Source organism: Babylonia areolata, chromosome 8 (genome assembly GCF_041734735.1).
Source record: "Babylonia areolata isolate BAREFJ2019XMU chromosome 8, ASM4173473v1, whole genome shotgun sequence".
In the NCBI taxonomy this organism is placed as follows: Eukaryota; Metazoa; Mollusca; class Gastropoda; order Neogastropoda; family Buccinidae; genus Babylonia; species Babylonia areolata.
This window is the reverse complement of record NC_134883.1, coordinates 7,782,004-7,796,417: the sequence shown is the minus strand read 5'-3', so window position 1 is coordinate 7,796,417 and position 14,414 is coordinate 7,782,004. Positions and strand designations below refer to the sequence as shown.

General features: G+C 45.3%; 1 protein-coding gene across 1 annotated transcript in view; it reads left to right on the top strand.

Moving 5' to 3' along the window:
• Positions 1-14,068, top strand: part of LOC143284503 (uncharacterized) — a 19,044-nt gene extending 4,976 nt beyond the window's left edge. The window contains exons 4-6 of the mRNA XM_076591196.1: positions 1,881-2,026; positions 2,561-3,227; positions 8,384-14,068. Of these exons, the coding sequence (XP_076447311.1) occupies positions 1,881-2,026; positions 2,561-3,227; positions 8,384-8,800 (1,230 nt within the window). The 3' untranslated portion in view covers positions 8,801-14,068. The remainder of the gene's footprint in view (positions 1-1,880; positions 2,027-2,560; positions 3,228-8,383) is intronic.
• The last annotated feature ends 346 nt before the right edge of the window (positions 14,069-14,414 follow it).

Genomic DNA, 14,414 nt, shown 5'->3' with positions numbered 1-14,414 from the left:
GATGATGATGATGGTGATGATGATGATGATTGGGATGGTGATGATGATGATGATGATGATGATGATCGCTGCTATCCTGCAGGTTGGTAGGATGATGATGGTGATGATGATGGTGTTGATGATGATGATGATAATGATGATGTTGATGATGATGATTGCTGCTGTCCTCAGTGCAGGTTGGTAGGATGATGATGATGGCGATGATGATGATGATTGGGATGATAATGATGGATGATGATGATATCGATGATGATGATGATTGGGATGATGATGATGTCGATGATGATGATGATTGCTGCTATCCTGCAGGTAGGTAGGTAGGATGGTGATGGTGGTGATGATGATTGGGATGATGATGATGAATGATGATGATGATGGCGATGATGATGATGATGATGATCGCCGCTATCCTGCAGGTAGGTAGGATGATGATGATGTTGACGGTGGTGATGATGATGATAATGATGAAAACACCTATCATCTTCAGTCTAGTATCATAATCTCAGATGAACAGACTATTGATAAATAAACGAAACGCACCTATCATCATCAGCATCATCGTCATCATCATGATCTTGATGACGATATGTATACTTCGATAGCACCTACCATCATTTGTATTTGTATTTTTTTTTTTATCACAACACATTTCTCTGTGTGAAATTCGGGCTGCTCTCCCCATAGAGAGCGCGTCGCTACACTAAAGCGCCACCCATTTATATACATATATTTTTTCCTGCTTGCAGTTTTATTTGTTTTTCCTATCGAAGTGGATTTTTCTACAGAATTTTGCCAGGAACAACCCTTTTGTTGCCGTGGGTTCTTTAACGTGCGCTAAGTGCATGCCGCACACGGGACCTCGGTTTATCGTCTCATCCGAATGACTAGCGTCCAGACCACCACTCAAGGTCTGGTGGAGGGGGAGAAAATATTGGCGGCTGAGCCGTGATTCGAACCAGCGCGCTCAGATTCTCTCGCTTCCTAGCCGGACGGATTACCTCTAGGCCATCACTCATCATCATCATGATCTTAATGATGATGTGGACAGGTGGACTCAGTGCCTATCCTCAATCACAGACCAAGTTTAACTCACTCAGTACGGCCAGTCCTCTCTTCTCCTCTACACAGGCCCCTCGGATGTCCAGTGGGTGTCTGAATGACCCAACCTTTAGCTTCCGTCGTCAGAATTGTGGTATTCTTTATCAACATTCACCTCTTCAGTACAAGAGCCTTCCGCTTGAAATATTTTGATGATGGTAATTGGGGTGAAACGCTGTTAACGTCGTCTCTTTCGCCGTTCGTATGGAGAGAGTTAAAGCGCATTACATACATACAAGGCAGGGCAGAGCCGGCTGAGTGATGCCATCATGTTTTGTGTTTTCCTCTCCGTGGTGTGCGGCACCCAACACGGAAAGTGCAAGATGGCATCACGTTAACTGAACGACAGAATCCGGAACAAAATTGAGAAAAAATAATCCCCGCCAAAAATGAGTCGAAAACGACTGAAGATGAGTTACAACATCTGTTATTGGTGATATCATTAATTTTTCATCTGTGCTCGAAAACTGCCCCTTAAATTAGGTCCCTGAATAAAGGTCGCCAAAACAGGACTTTGAGTTACCCAAAGCCTCGTTTGGGTGCATGAAAATGGACACTGAGATAAGAACTAAATACTTCATGTAGATTTTAAAGATGAATTTACTTCGCCACAAAAGATGATGGAAAAAAAAGAAAGAAAGGGTAAAAAAAGAAAAGAAAAAAAGAAAAAAAAGAAAAAAAAAAAGAAGACTGCACGGATCACAAGAAGATCTATAATCATGTCTACAGATCCACGACGACATGTTTTTATTTTTTTTATTTTTTGGTTATGCTTGTTCCAGGGCGCCGGCGTGCTGCCGTTGTGGACGCACTTCCTTATGCTGGGTACCTGGCTGCACGGAGACTCGGTGTGCCGCTGGTGGCTGGCTGCCGATACCATGGCAACCAGTGTCTCAGCCTTGGCCATCGTGGTGACTGCCTGTGACAGGTCAGTCTGCACCCAGCTGGTTTTAAAAAAGCGTTGTTTGATTACTTTGGGGTTAATTAAAGAAATTGGTATGAGTCTGTATGTGGTGTGCCATGAGGACTAGTCATCTGCACCACATATTCTTTTTCTTCTTCTAACAACAACAATAATACTGTAATAATAATGTATTATTACTACTACTATTCTACTTCATTTTATTATTATTATTATTATTGTTATTATTATTTCATTTTTCCATAATGATCTCACTCTCATATCTGTTCTTTCGTGCAGTAACATGCCTTCTAAAGCATAGGATATATATATATATATATATATATATATATATATATGTATGTATGTATATATATATATATATATATATATATATATATATATATATATAGATATAGATAGATAGATATCATATTTTAATACATGTATTTATATATATTAGATATAGTGTTTTATCTATATATGTATATATCTTTGACCCATAACTGACCGATCTCCGCACCCCCCCCCACCCCACAACCCCTATACCACCCCTGACAGGTTCATCTACCTGCTGTGCTGGCGCTTCGTGAAGGAGGGCGGCAAGTACGTCACCAGCTTCCTGCTCCTCTTCCTGTCCTGGCTGCTGGCCTTGACCCTCACCCTGACCCTGACCTTGATGATAGCGGACCCAGTCTCCTCCAGCGGAAGCCGCATGGGGATGCAGAGCGGGGGTCTGTGCAACTGGGGGCGGGAAAAGGCCGGGAGGATGGCGGCCGCCCGTCTGGTGATGTACGCGCTGGGGGCGGGGCTGGGGGCGGGGCTGTGCCTGGCCTTGGTCACCCTGCCCTGTCTGGGGCGGGGCGACCTCCTGCCCATCGACGAGAACGAAGAGGAGCTGGCCTTCCGGAGGAGGAAGTCCTCCCGCCTGCACGGACACGAGGAGACGGTGAAGAAGAACAAGAACAAGAAGACGGAGAAGAAAAGAAATCCTCCCCACGCTGCCACAAGCTCTCCTCCGCTCCTCAGTGAGGAGAAGGAGGAGGGGAAGGAGACGGAGGAGAAGACACCGCTGAGCGACCCCTCCGAGGAGAGACGCGGACCGTCGGCAGCAGCCGTGGGGGTGGGGATGGGGATGGAGGGGGAGGAGTTCGACGAGGATTTCCCTGCCTTCCTCATGGTGAGGAAGACGAACAGGCTTGAGGAGAGGGATCACTGGAAATGGCAGGTGAGGAGACTTCGGGTTTTTTTTTGTTTTTTTTGTTTTGTTGTTCCCAGATATGTCTGGGCGAGTGGTTCCTCGAGGTGACATCAGAGTGGTTAATCACCCCCCTTCGGACACAGGGGGTGCCCTTAGCCCCACCTACTCTTCAGGTGGCACTCTTCACAGACGCCTCCTCCCTGGGCTGGGGAGCCCACATGGACTGACTCTATGCAGCAGGGACTTGGTCCCCGGAGGAGCGCCTGTGCCACATCAATGTTCTGGAACTGGAGGCAGTTCGCAGGACTCTCCTGCACTTCATGGGGGAGGCCACTGCCAAGACCATCCGCTTGTTCACGGACAAGACGACGGTCGCATGTTATGTGAACAAATGGGGGGAGCGCACTCGGCAGACCTCTCCATGCGGACTGAGGCTCTCCTCCGTTGGTGCCACAGCAAGGGCATTGCACTTTCAGCGAGACGCTGAGCAGGAAAAACCAACTTCTTGGCAGATGCTCTTAGCAGGTCCAAGAGTGTCATACGCACAGAGTGCACCCTGGACAAGGACAGCCTTCAGGGGGTGTGGGAACAGTGGTTTCGGCCGATGGTGGACCTTGTTCAACAAGAGACTTCCCACTTCCGTCTCTTCGGTTGCCGACCCAGAAGCGTGGGCAGTGGATGCTCTCTCTCTAGATTGGAGCAGTCTGATTGCCTCCGCGTTTCCTCCCTTTCCAATTCTGTCCAAGGTGATACGGAAAGACAGATTGGAACACCCGCAGCTGATCCGCATTGCGCCGAAATGGCCAGTCCAGACCTGGTTTCCGGACCTTCAGTCCCTGACACATGTTCCCACCCCTGGAACTTGAAACCAAATCTCATCTGCTGAGGCAGCCTCGCTCAGGCACTCCGCATTCCAATCCTCAACTGCTCCACCAGCACGCATGGCTGCTGTGCGGTCGGAACTGTCAGCATCACCATTGAAGTCCTCGACCCCTCGGTCGGCCTCTGTGTCGGCTGTGCTGACCCAGGGGTGTGCCTCCTCTGACCTCCTCTCCATAGTCACCAGAGCAAGGAGGCAGGGAACGGAGACTTTGTATGACTTTCGCTGGAAGAAATGGTTGCGGTGGTGTACAGCTCAGGGCATTACCCCTACGAACCTTACGAGCATGCAGCTGGCCAACTTTCTGGCTCTCTGCTCCTCGGTTCATCCTGTCTGCTAGTTCTGGGCGAGGGTACAGGTCTGCCTTCTGTACCACATTGCAAACAGCTAGGTGGTTCCGCCTTGGAAGCGGATTGCCTGCTCAGAGAGGTGGCTAGGGGTGCCCCTCTGAAGGAAGCTAGAGACCCCAGAAGAGTGCCCCTCTGGGACTTGTTCCTGGTGCTGGATTTCATTCGAAAACAGCCCTTCCTACCATTGGGGACTATTCCTTTTGACATCCTCACCTTCAAGACCACTTTCCTTCTGTGGCTGGCCACAGGCAGTCATAGAAGTGAGCTGCATGGGCTTAGTGGAATGCCACAAGATCTGGCCTTCCACAGAGATGGTTCCATCACTATTCGTTTCCTTCCAGAGTTTCTGGCTAAGAACCAAGACCCTGAGGTTCCTTCCCCCTCTCTGAGAGTCAGACCTTTGTCTGATATTCTTGCCCAAGATGAGGATAGGCACCTGTCCTGTTCGGTGTCTCAAATATTATTGGGATAGGTCTCGCCATAGGCGTTCTTCTCAGAGGTGTCTGCTCATCTCCCTCAATGAGAATTACAAGAAAGACATCGCTGCAGGCACCATTTCCCGCCAGGTTTCCCAAGTCATTCGTAGAGCCTACTCTCATGCACACAGGGATATCAGCTGTCTTCATCCCAGAGCACACGAAGTGCGGGCCATAGCTACTTCGGCTGCTTTCCAGCACTCAGTGCCAACGCAGCATGTCTTGGAGGCAGCCTTCTGGTGGTCTGAGAATCCCTTCATCAACTTCTACCTCAGGAATTTCCGTATGACCAGGGCTGACGGTTCCAAGGGGATTTCCTTTGTCGCGGCTAACACTGCCGTCTCAGTTACAAGGGCTCCCCATATGAACCAGTAGGCGTTGCCCTCCTCCATTTGCTTTAAATTCTGCATCAGTTTGACATGGTACAGTATATGACACCAAAAGGAGGAGTTTGTATTATACTCCATGTTTGGTGTTAAATATACTTACCATGTCAAACTCGAATGCCCGCCCGTCCGTCCCCGCGTCTCCGCCGTGGTTCTCATGGGGCATTTTTGTTCATGGCCACGGAATGATTAAGCGCTTATAGTTTTTAGAGGCGTTTGATTGGCTGAGAGCGGGTGGGCCCGTCTTTTCACCGTTAGCCGCGCGAAATTTGGCCAAGCAGAGCAAACCAATAGGCCTAGTTTGCATCAGTTTGACATGGTAAGTATATTTAACACCAAACATGGAGTATAATACAAACTCCTCCTTTTTGTTTTAAATTATTTTTCTTATTCACATGCTTTTTTAGGACATTTTTATTGACTCACTTGTGTAAACAAAGTGTGAGTCTATGTTTTAACCCGGTGTTCGGTTGTCTGTGTGTGTGTGTGTGTGTGTGTGTGTCCGTGGTAAACTTTAACATTGCCATTTTCTCTGCAAATACTTTGTCAGTTGACACCAAATTAGGCATAAAAATAGGAAAAATTCAGTTTTTTCCAGTCATCTTGTTTAAAACAATATTGCACCTCTGGGATGGGCACAAAAAAAAAATGAAGCCTAATTATCTGCAAACTGCATTTACTGTTATATTTATATTTTTTGTATTCTCTAAACTTGGCACTGTGATCTGATATTCTGACCCAACAACAAGAGCAGTCATTATTAATCATTTTTTGTTCAAACAGGAACTTCTTTTGCTAAGCATGGAAGTTTTCTGTATTTTGCAAACGTTTTGGTGCAGTTGGTAAAAAAGGGAAATTACTCTGTAATTAATGCTAGGGGACTTAATTCGCTTTAAACTGATCTTTCTCATCTTAAACATTACATTTTGAAATTATACAATACATAAAAAGCTTGGATTTTTTTTAAAAAGTGTAACACAAGTGAGTCTTAAAGGCCCTGCCTCTCTTGTTTGTTTGTTTGTATAGGAGTAATGCGTCTGCATAGGAAGTGAGAGAATCTGAGCGCGCTTGTTCGAATCATACAGTCGTCAGTATTTTCTCCATCTTGAGTGGTGGTCTGGACGCTACTCATTCGGATGAGACCATAAACCGAGGTCCCGTGTGCAGCATGCACTTAGCGCACGTAAAAGACCCCACGGCAACAGAAGGGCTGTCCCTGGCAAAATTATGTAGAAAAATCCACTTCGATAGGAAAAATAAATAAAAACTGCAGGCAGGAAAAAAAAAAGGAAAAAAAAGAAAAAAGGTGGCGCTCTGTGTGTAGCACTTTCCCTGGGGAGAGCAGCCCGAATTTTACACAGAGAAATCTGTTGTGACGAAAGAGTAATACAATACAATACAGTACAATACAATACAATACAATACAATACAATTTGGTAGGATCTTGATTGAAGACGCTCCGTGGCAGGGTCGGTAAAGCGACTGGACATCAGATCCAGTGTTCACCAGTGATCAAGAGTTCAGGGTTAATAATAATAATGGATACTTATGTAGCACACTATCCAGAAATCTGCTCTAGGTGCTTTACAAAAACGCTTTTGTTAACATAATACATCATATCTATGTTACATACACACACCAAAATGTGACTACACACACACACACACACACACACACACACACACACACACACACACACACACACACGCTGCATACATACATTTTAACATACATGTGTATCTAACAGCTACCCTAACACATACGCACACATAGGCAGGCACAAACTTACGTAAACACACGCACACGCACACACAATACACATTCATATACATGCATGTAGTTATGTACACATACATATGTATACACACATAGTCAAGCACAGCTAACACAAAGGAAGTGGACCTGCCACAATTGAACTTATTGCTGAGGGAAAAGGTGAGTTTTGAGACGAGATTTAAAAGATGCGAGGGAATCAGAATAACGGAGGTTATCAGGGAGCTTGTTCCATGTTTCGGCGTCAGTGATCTTGTTTGCTGTGTCCCTTGGGAAAGGCACGTCACTCCGATTTTCCTCACTCCGCCCAGGTGTAAATGGATACCAGTCTTTTGTCGGGGAAGGTCAAAAGAGCGGAAGGAGAGAATTGGGCCCCGGTTTACCATGCTAAGCCCCAAACACTGGATTTGAAATCACTGCCGTTATGACTGTAAAAGTCTACAGGACCTTAAATCTTATAACTTCCATGGTTTAGGGACTTTTAACAATTATGGTTTATCACTGAGCGCTTTGAAGGGCAGCACCGTTTTGCTTCATTAGCTAGACTCTGTGTGTCGTCTTCGGATATGAATTCACTGCCTCGATGGCCGTTAAAGGCGATGTGAACTTTAACTTTTTAAAATCTTGTTAGGACTGATTTTTAAACGGTTTGGTAGGACTTTTTTTTCTTTCAAATGTTTTGCGAAGGGCAAGTTATTTTTGCAGATGTTTCGGCAGGGCATTTTTTTTTCCTGGAAGTAAAAGACACCTTTTTTTTAATAGACGCTTTTGGTAGAATACTTTAATTGTGGTAATTGTTTCAGAGTTATAGAAAACAATTGCTTGTCTACACGAGCTAGATGAGGCAGGATTGGGAAGAAGTTCTCAGAAATGAAATAAACAAAACTAGCTTGACTGTCTTTCTTTTCATAAATGAATTGATTTGTGAAGATATAATTCTCTGTGTGTGTGTGTGTGTATGTGTGTGTGTGTGTGTGTGTGTGTGTGTGTGTGTGTGTGTGTGTGTGCGCTTGCATGCGTGCACGCGTGCGTGTGTTTCATGCGTGCGTGCGTGTTTTCGTTCTTCTGCGGTTTGACGTCTGTTCGCAGTTGTTGAGACGAAAATCCACCTCCACCCCCACCTCCCACACCATCACGGACCCTTGCCTCCTTGTTATATTCCTGTAATGTGTGTGTGTGTGTGTGTGTGTGTGTGTGTGTGTGTGTGTGTGTGTGTGTGTGTACGTATGCATGTGTGTGTGTGCATGTGTGCACGCTGCTCCGGCGGACGTATGGCTTACCAATGCGCGTGCAACGTGCACGGTCCTGCGTGCTGCAGGTGACGTCCCTGCTGGCGGTGACGATGGCCTGGGCCGTGCTGTGGCTGCCCTCACACCTCTTCGTCTTCGCCGACAAGCTGGGGCTGGGCTGGAACCTTCCGGACGGAGCCCGCATCGCCGCCGTCGTCGTCGGCTACACGCACGCCGCCCTCATGCCGCTGCTATGGCTGCTGCACAAGCCCATCAGGGCCGCTGTCCTCGCCTTCATCTTCTGTCGCTGCTGCCAGGATGACGACGACGACGAAGTGTTTGACGATTCTATCGAGTTCCAGGACGTGGGACCTTACAGGCAGGCGGGGGTGCCTGTTGGTGTGCCTGCTAGGCCTGACGCGGCCGCCGGGGTTAGTGGGTCGGCGAGTGCTCCTCCCCCGCCACATGACCCAGCGGGTACTGCTGCGGCGCAAGGCAGTGCTTGAGGAGGTAGATGGTGGTGATGGCTGAGACAGTGGAGGGAAGGGCTGAAACTGGTAATGGGTTTCCGTGTGGTGTTGGACTAATTGTATATATTTACGTACATGCATGCAAACATAGGTCTATGATACACATACATACATACACACGCGCGCGCGCGCGAACACACACACACACACACACACACACGCGCGCGCGCGCGCACACACACATGTGGTGATAGCCTTAGTGGTCGGCGAGGGTCTAAACACCATAATTTGATTTGATTCACACACACACACACACACACACACAATTATATAATACACACACACACACACACACACACACACACACATATTTTTAATAATTTTTTACAGTCCAGATGTGGATTGGCGGTTGTGTTGATGGGTTTCATGAGTCGTGTTTGTTTTTGATAAGAAAGAAGAAGAGAGAGAAAAAAGAAAAGGAGGAGGGGAAAGAAGAAGAAGATGGGTGATGAAAGGGGGTGGGGAGGGGTGGGGGGGTTGTGGAATCCCACAGAGCAAGGTGACCCAGTTGAACGTTTGTCAAGGCCAGTGCATTGGGTGCCCAGCATAGTAGGTCAGGCATCTGCTTCTTTTATTTTATTTTAATTTAATTTTTTTTTTTTGTAGGTAGATGGAGTGTAGCGTATATGGATTAGTCCGCAGGCCTTGAAACAGAGAGGAATATGTGGATGAGGAGGAGGAGGAGGTGAAGGATGCTGTTACTGAATTCACCGTGGTCGAGTGTGAGGCGTCATTCCACACGCTTTGAAATCTCCTTGAAACCGCGGCTGAAAACTGAAACTGAAAACTGTAGGAGTGTGTGGTAAAAGCCTTGTGGCGACTCTGAGAATGTTACACATGAATTTTTTTTTCTTTTTTTGAGAGGAACCTTGGACCTCTCTATGTCTCTCTCTGTGTCTCTGTCTGTCTCTGTCTGCTTTTCCGCTGTCTGTCTGTCTGTCTCTGTTTCTGCGTGTCGATCTCAGTTTCTGTTCAGTTTTTTTCTCCTGTCTGCCTGTAGGCCCACATGTCTGTCTCTTTCACGGTGTCCCGTTTCTCTCAGCGGCGATGACAAAGAAACTGCCTTTCAAGTTCTTGGGTTTTTTTTATAAACTCAACGATTCAAAGAAGCCGGCTGACAGTTTGGACACCTTGACGTTAAACACAAATCTCTCTCTCTCTCTCTCTCTCTCTCTATATATATATATATATATATATATTATATACATTAACAAATAGTAAAGAGTGGTAGCTCTCTCCATTACACAAGGTACACAACTTCAAGTCAGTAATGCTTACGCTACCGATTCAGCTAGCACACAGGTAAATAAAAAGTACATTGGAACAAACCCAGACACTTCCTCAAAAAAGGAAGCGCCGGGCCTGTCCTTATACCAATCATTTGACATGTGCACACAGCAGCAAAGGCAGAAGAAATGTGCAAACACAAATTAGCTTTAATTCAAGACGGGCATAACCTCTTCAATCTACAATATCTCTCTCTCTCTCTCTCTCTCTCTCTCTCTCTCTCTCTCTCTCTCTCTCTATATATATATATATATATATATATATTGCAGGTTTTGGGTGGTGTTGATTATCATCTGCTGCGCCACCCCAACCCCTTTTGAAATGCAAAATTCATCTTCGCACATTCCTGTCAAGCGGCTGTAGGTGAAGGGAAGTAACTCTGCCCTTTTTGTTCAAGTGCTGCGAACATCCGTGTAATTAATACGTACCCTGTGTATTGTGCGTTTTGGGTGGAAGTCGTCATCTATCGATCCACACCTTATCTCCCCACCCTTACCCCCAGCCCACCGGCCCCCTACTGTTTGAAATGCAAATGCAAATTTGTTCACACCACTCAAGCGTCTAAGGTAGAGGAGAGAAACCCTTCCTTTTAATTTTTTTTGTTTGTTTGTTATCAAAGTGCTGTAAATAGCTCTTGCTTGAAACTTGAGAAGAGGTGATAAGCCGAACATTGCGGAAAAAAACAAAACAAACAAACAAAAAAAAACCCATCCTTCCCCCTCCCCCCATTTTTTAAATGATGGTTTTATTGAAAGTTACCGCTGGTTGTGTTTTAAACCTTTGTCACTGATCATATGAAGACGACGTATTGTGATCACTTCAAAATGTTTGCTTTTGGGATCTATGGGATGATTCAGTGTTGCTCAGTGTGTTTTGAGCAGTTGTGTTGTTGAGCACCGCCTTTGCAATCAGTGTATTCCGTGCTTGCTTTGTGAACTTTGGCTTTTTTACCCTCGCATCGACAATGGCTTTGAATTCATTCAATCATGTATCTCTGCAGACAATGACATTACTATTTTGAAATCTGATACATACACATAGACAATGACGTTTGTAACTGTACATATATTGTAGACATATTACATGAAAATATTGTACATATGATGATTTTGTGTGTGTGTGTGTGTGTGTGTGTGTGTGTGCGAAAACACTTGTTACGCATGCTAAACTGGTGAAAAAAATTCACATTGTCTTTGAATGAAAAATGTTGCCAAAACTGTTGCTGTATAGTCAAAACAAAAAACAACAACAACAACAACCCAAAAAATGCCTTAGAAATGTTTGCTGCGTTAAAACGTTTCCATGGTGATAATCAGTCATTTCCACGATTTCATTCGGTACATTACTGTATGAATGGCACCGTGGCAGTGTCGGTCGGGCGTTGGACTCATTCTGACACCAGTGTCAGGATCACCAGTGACCAGGGTTCGAATCCCCGTTTCGGCAGGGTGGTGTCAGTGTGTCCTCGGGGAATGACGCTTTACTGTGTAGTTACTCTGATTATCCTCACTCCACCCATGTGTGAACGGGACCCAGACTTAGGGGGAGGGGGGAGGTTACATGTGGTGGAAGGAGAGGAGGGTGGCAGAATGGTTAAGACGCCCAGCCGCCAATACAGTGTCCGTGAGGGTCTGGGTTCGAATCCCGCTTTCGTCCTTTCTCCCAAGTTTGAATGGAAAATCAAACTGAGTGTCTAGTAGTTCGGGTGAGACGATAAACCGATGTTCCGTATGCAGCACGCGCTTGGCGCACTATAAAAAAAAAAAAGGAAAAAAAAAAAAAGAACCCATGGCAACGAGAGTGTTGTCCTCTGGAAAAATTCTGAATGATAGGTACACAAATTATATAAATGCATGCACTCAAGACCTGACTAAGCGCGTTGGGTTATGCTGCTGGTCAGGCGTCTGTGTAGCAGATATGGTGTAGCGTATATGGAGTGGTCCGAACGCAGAGACGCCTCCTTGAGAAACTGAAACTGGAAGGAGAGATTGGGCCCCGCCTTCCTATTCCGAATTCTGTGCACAGTGAATGTGAATTCACGGCCCTTATTGCCATAAAAGGCTACACAGGGCCTTTCATGTATCAACTATAATGGTTTATCAGTGAGCGTTTTGAAGGGCAACAGCCTTTAAGCTTCCTTGGCTTGAAACTGTATGGTGGCTTTTGTATCGCGTGTGATTTACTGTAGGTATTATTGCCTGGTGCATGTACGGTAGTTCTTGTGTGTTGTTGCCATCGGTGGTAGTGTGTGTGTGTGTGTGTGTGTGTGTGTGTGTGTGTGTGTGTGTGCTTCTTTGCCAAGTAATCATTTTATTCATTGTTTTGGAGACTGATCATCCATGCGTGCGTGTGAAATCAGTACTACGTTTGCTCATCAGTTTTTTTATCATGTATTCATCAACTCGTTTATTCCTCTTATTCCTGCATTCAATCTTTTTTTTTTTTTCATTTTCATTCATCTTCATTTCCGTGGTTTACCTTACATTTTAGGGACAAGTAATGTATATATCGATCGATATAGTTCCCGAATCATATTTTCAAACGCTCTTATTCCTTTAAAACAGCCGTGATATTCTAAACAAGACAATTAAGAGGCGTACGTGTGAGTGAGTGTGGGTGTGTGTGTGTGTGCGTGCGTGCGTGCGTGCGTGCGTGTGTGTGTGTGCACGCGCTCTACTGTCATGTGTTGACTTAAGTGCTTGCTTTTATGGTTTGTGTGTCTGTGCCTTGTGCCGTATATAATGTAAAATCTGAGCTAACTACTCCAACATCTTACCACCGAAAAACGACTACTGCCGGACATCTGTCCAGAACAACTTGACCTGAAGGGCTAACTGCCGACAGGTCATTAAACTCACTCAGTACGGCCAGTCGTCTCTTCTCCTCTACACAGACCCCTCGGATGTCCAGTGGGTGTCTCAATGATCCAATCTTTAGCTTCCGTCGTCAGAATTGTGGTATTCTTTGTCAACATTCACCTCTTTACTGTAAGAGCCTTCCGCTTGTAATATTTTGATGGTGGTAAATGGGGAGAAACGCTGTTAACGTCGTCTCTTTCGCCGTTCGTATGGAGAGAGTTAAACTCGACTCTACAACTAACTATTCCTCCCCCGCCTTCTCCCCCCTCCCCCTCCAGCCCCTGTGGGGATGACGGGGGCTTTTTCAGTATGGATAGTATCCTGACATACTTGATTTTCTCTGCTGGAGAATTTCTTTTTTGTTTTTCTGACGTTGTCTTTCTGGATTTTTTCCTTTTTCTTTCTGTCGTCTTTTTTTTTATTTTTTTTTTTATCATTTTCAATCTAACTGGTTCAGTCACACACACACACACACACACACACACACACACACACACACACACACACACACACATTTTTGTAATAATATTTGAAAAAAGAAAGAAAAAAGGAATCCTTATTATATTTTTGGCTTTTCTGGACTTGGATTGGGTACTCTTACTAATTTTTTTTTTTTGCGCCTATAAAGTGTGAGATGCCCATTGGAAATTTATGGTTTGGTGTGCCTGTTATTATTTACAATGATTTGTATTATATATATGATTATGTCTATGTACTTGTTAGTTCCCCCCCCCCCCTCCAATCCTGTGATGGAAACTTGTCGAAATGGTCGACGCCAGAGGCATGTTCTGTGTTGATGCACATGAATGTTACTGTACTCGTGTTTTATTTTATTTTCCTTTAATTTTTTTTTGGTCCAGGTTCCGTACGGTATCGATATTTACCGGTTTTTTTTGTTTTTGTTTTTTAAAATTTTAACCCTGTTATGGCCCCAGTTTGTGGTGTGCTGGAGCTGTAGGCAACAAAGATACGGTCACACACCCCCTCAGTCGCCTTCTTGTTTCTGGTTCCACGACAATTGAAAATCTTTGCACGACGAACAAGTTCAACTTTCGCGCTACTTATCAGTTGTCCGTTCTTTTTTTTTTTTTTTTTTTTTTTTCAATAATCTTTCGGTTCTTTAACTTTCATGGATTCAAGCACACTTTCAGTTTCAGCGGACAGTCGCCATGTTTACTTATCCGGACGTCCCAAGGTGAAGGGGCTGAACTTTTCACTGACTTCCGGTTTTCTAACGAACAAGGTCCATCCCTATCCCTCTAACTCTGGTTCTTCTTATCTTCCCCTTAGTTGTTTGATGTGCCATCGCAAACATGTCATGTCGGGATCGATATTTACCCGTTTTTTGAACCCTGATATGGCCCCAGTGTGTGGTGTGCTGGGCACGGCTGCAGAGCAACAAAGATACGGTCACCGTGACTGACACACCCCTGTCTCCCAGTACG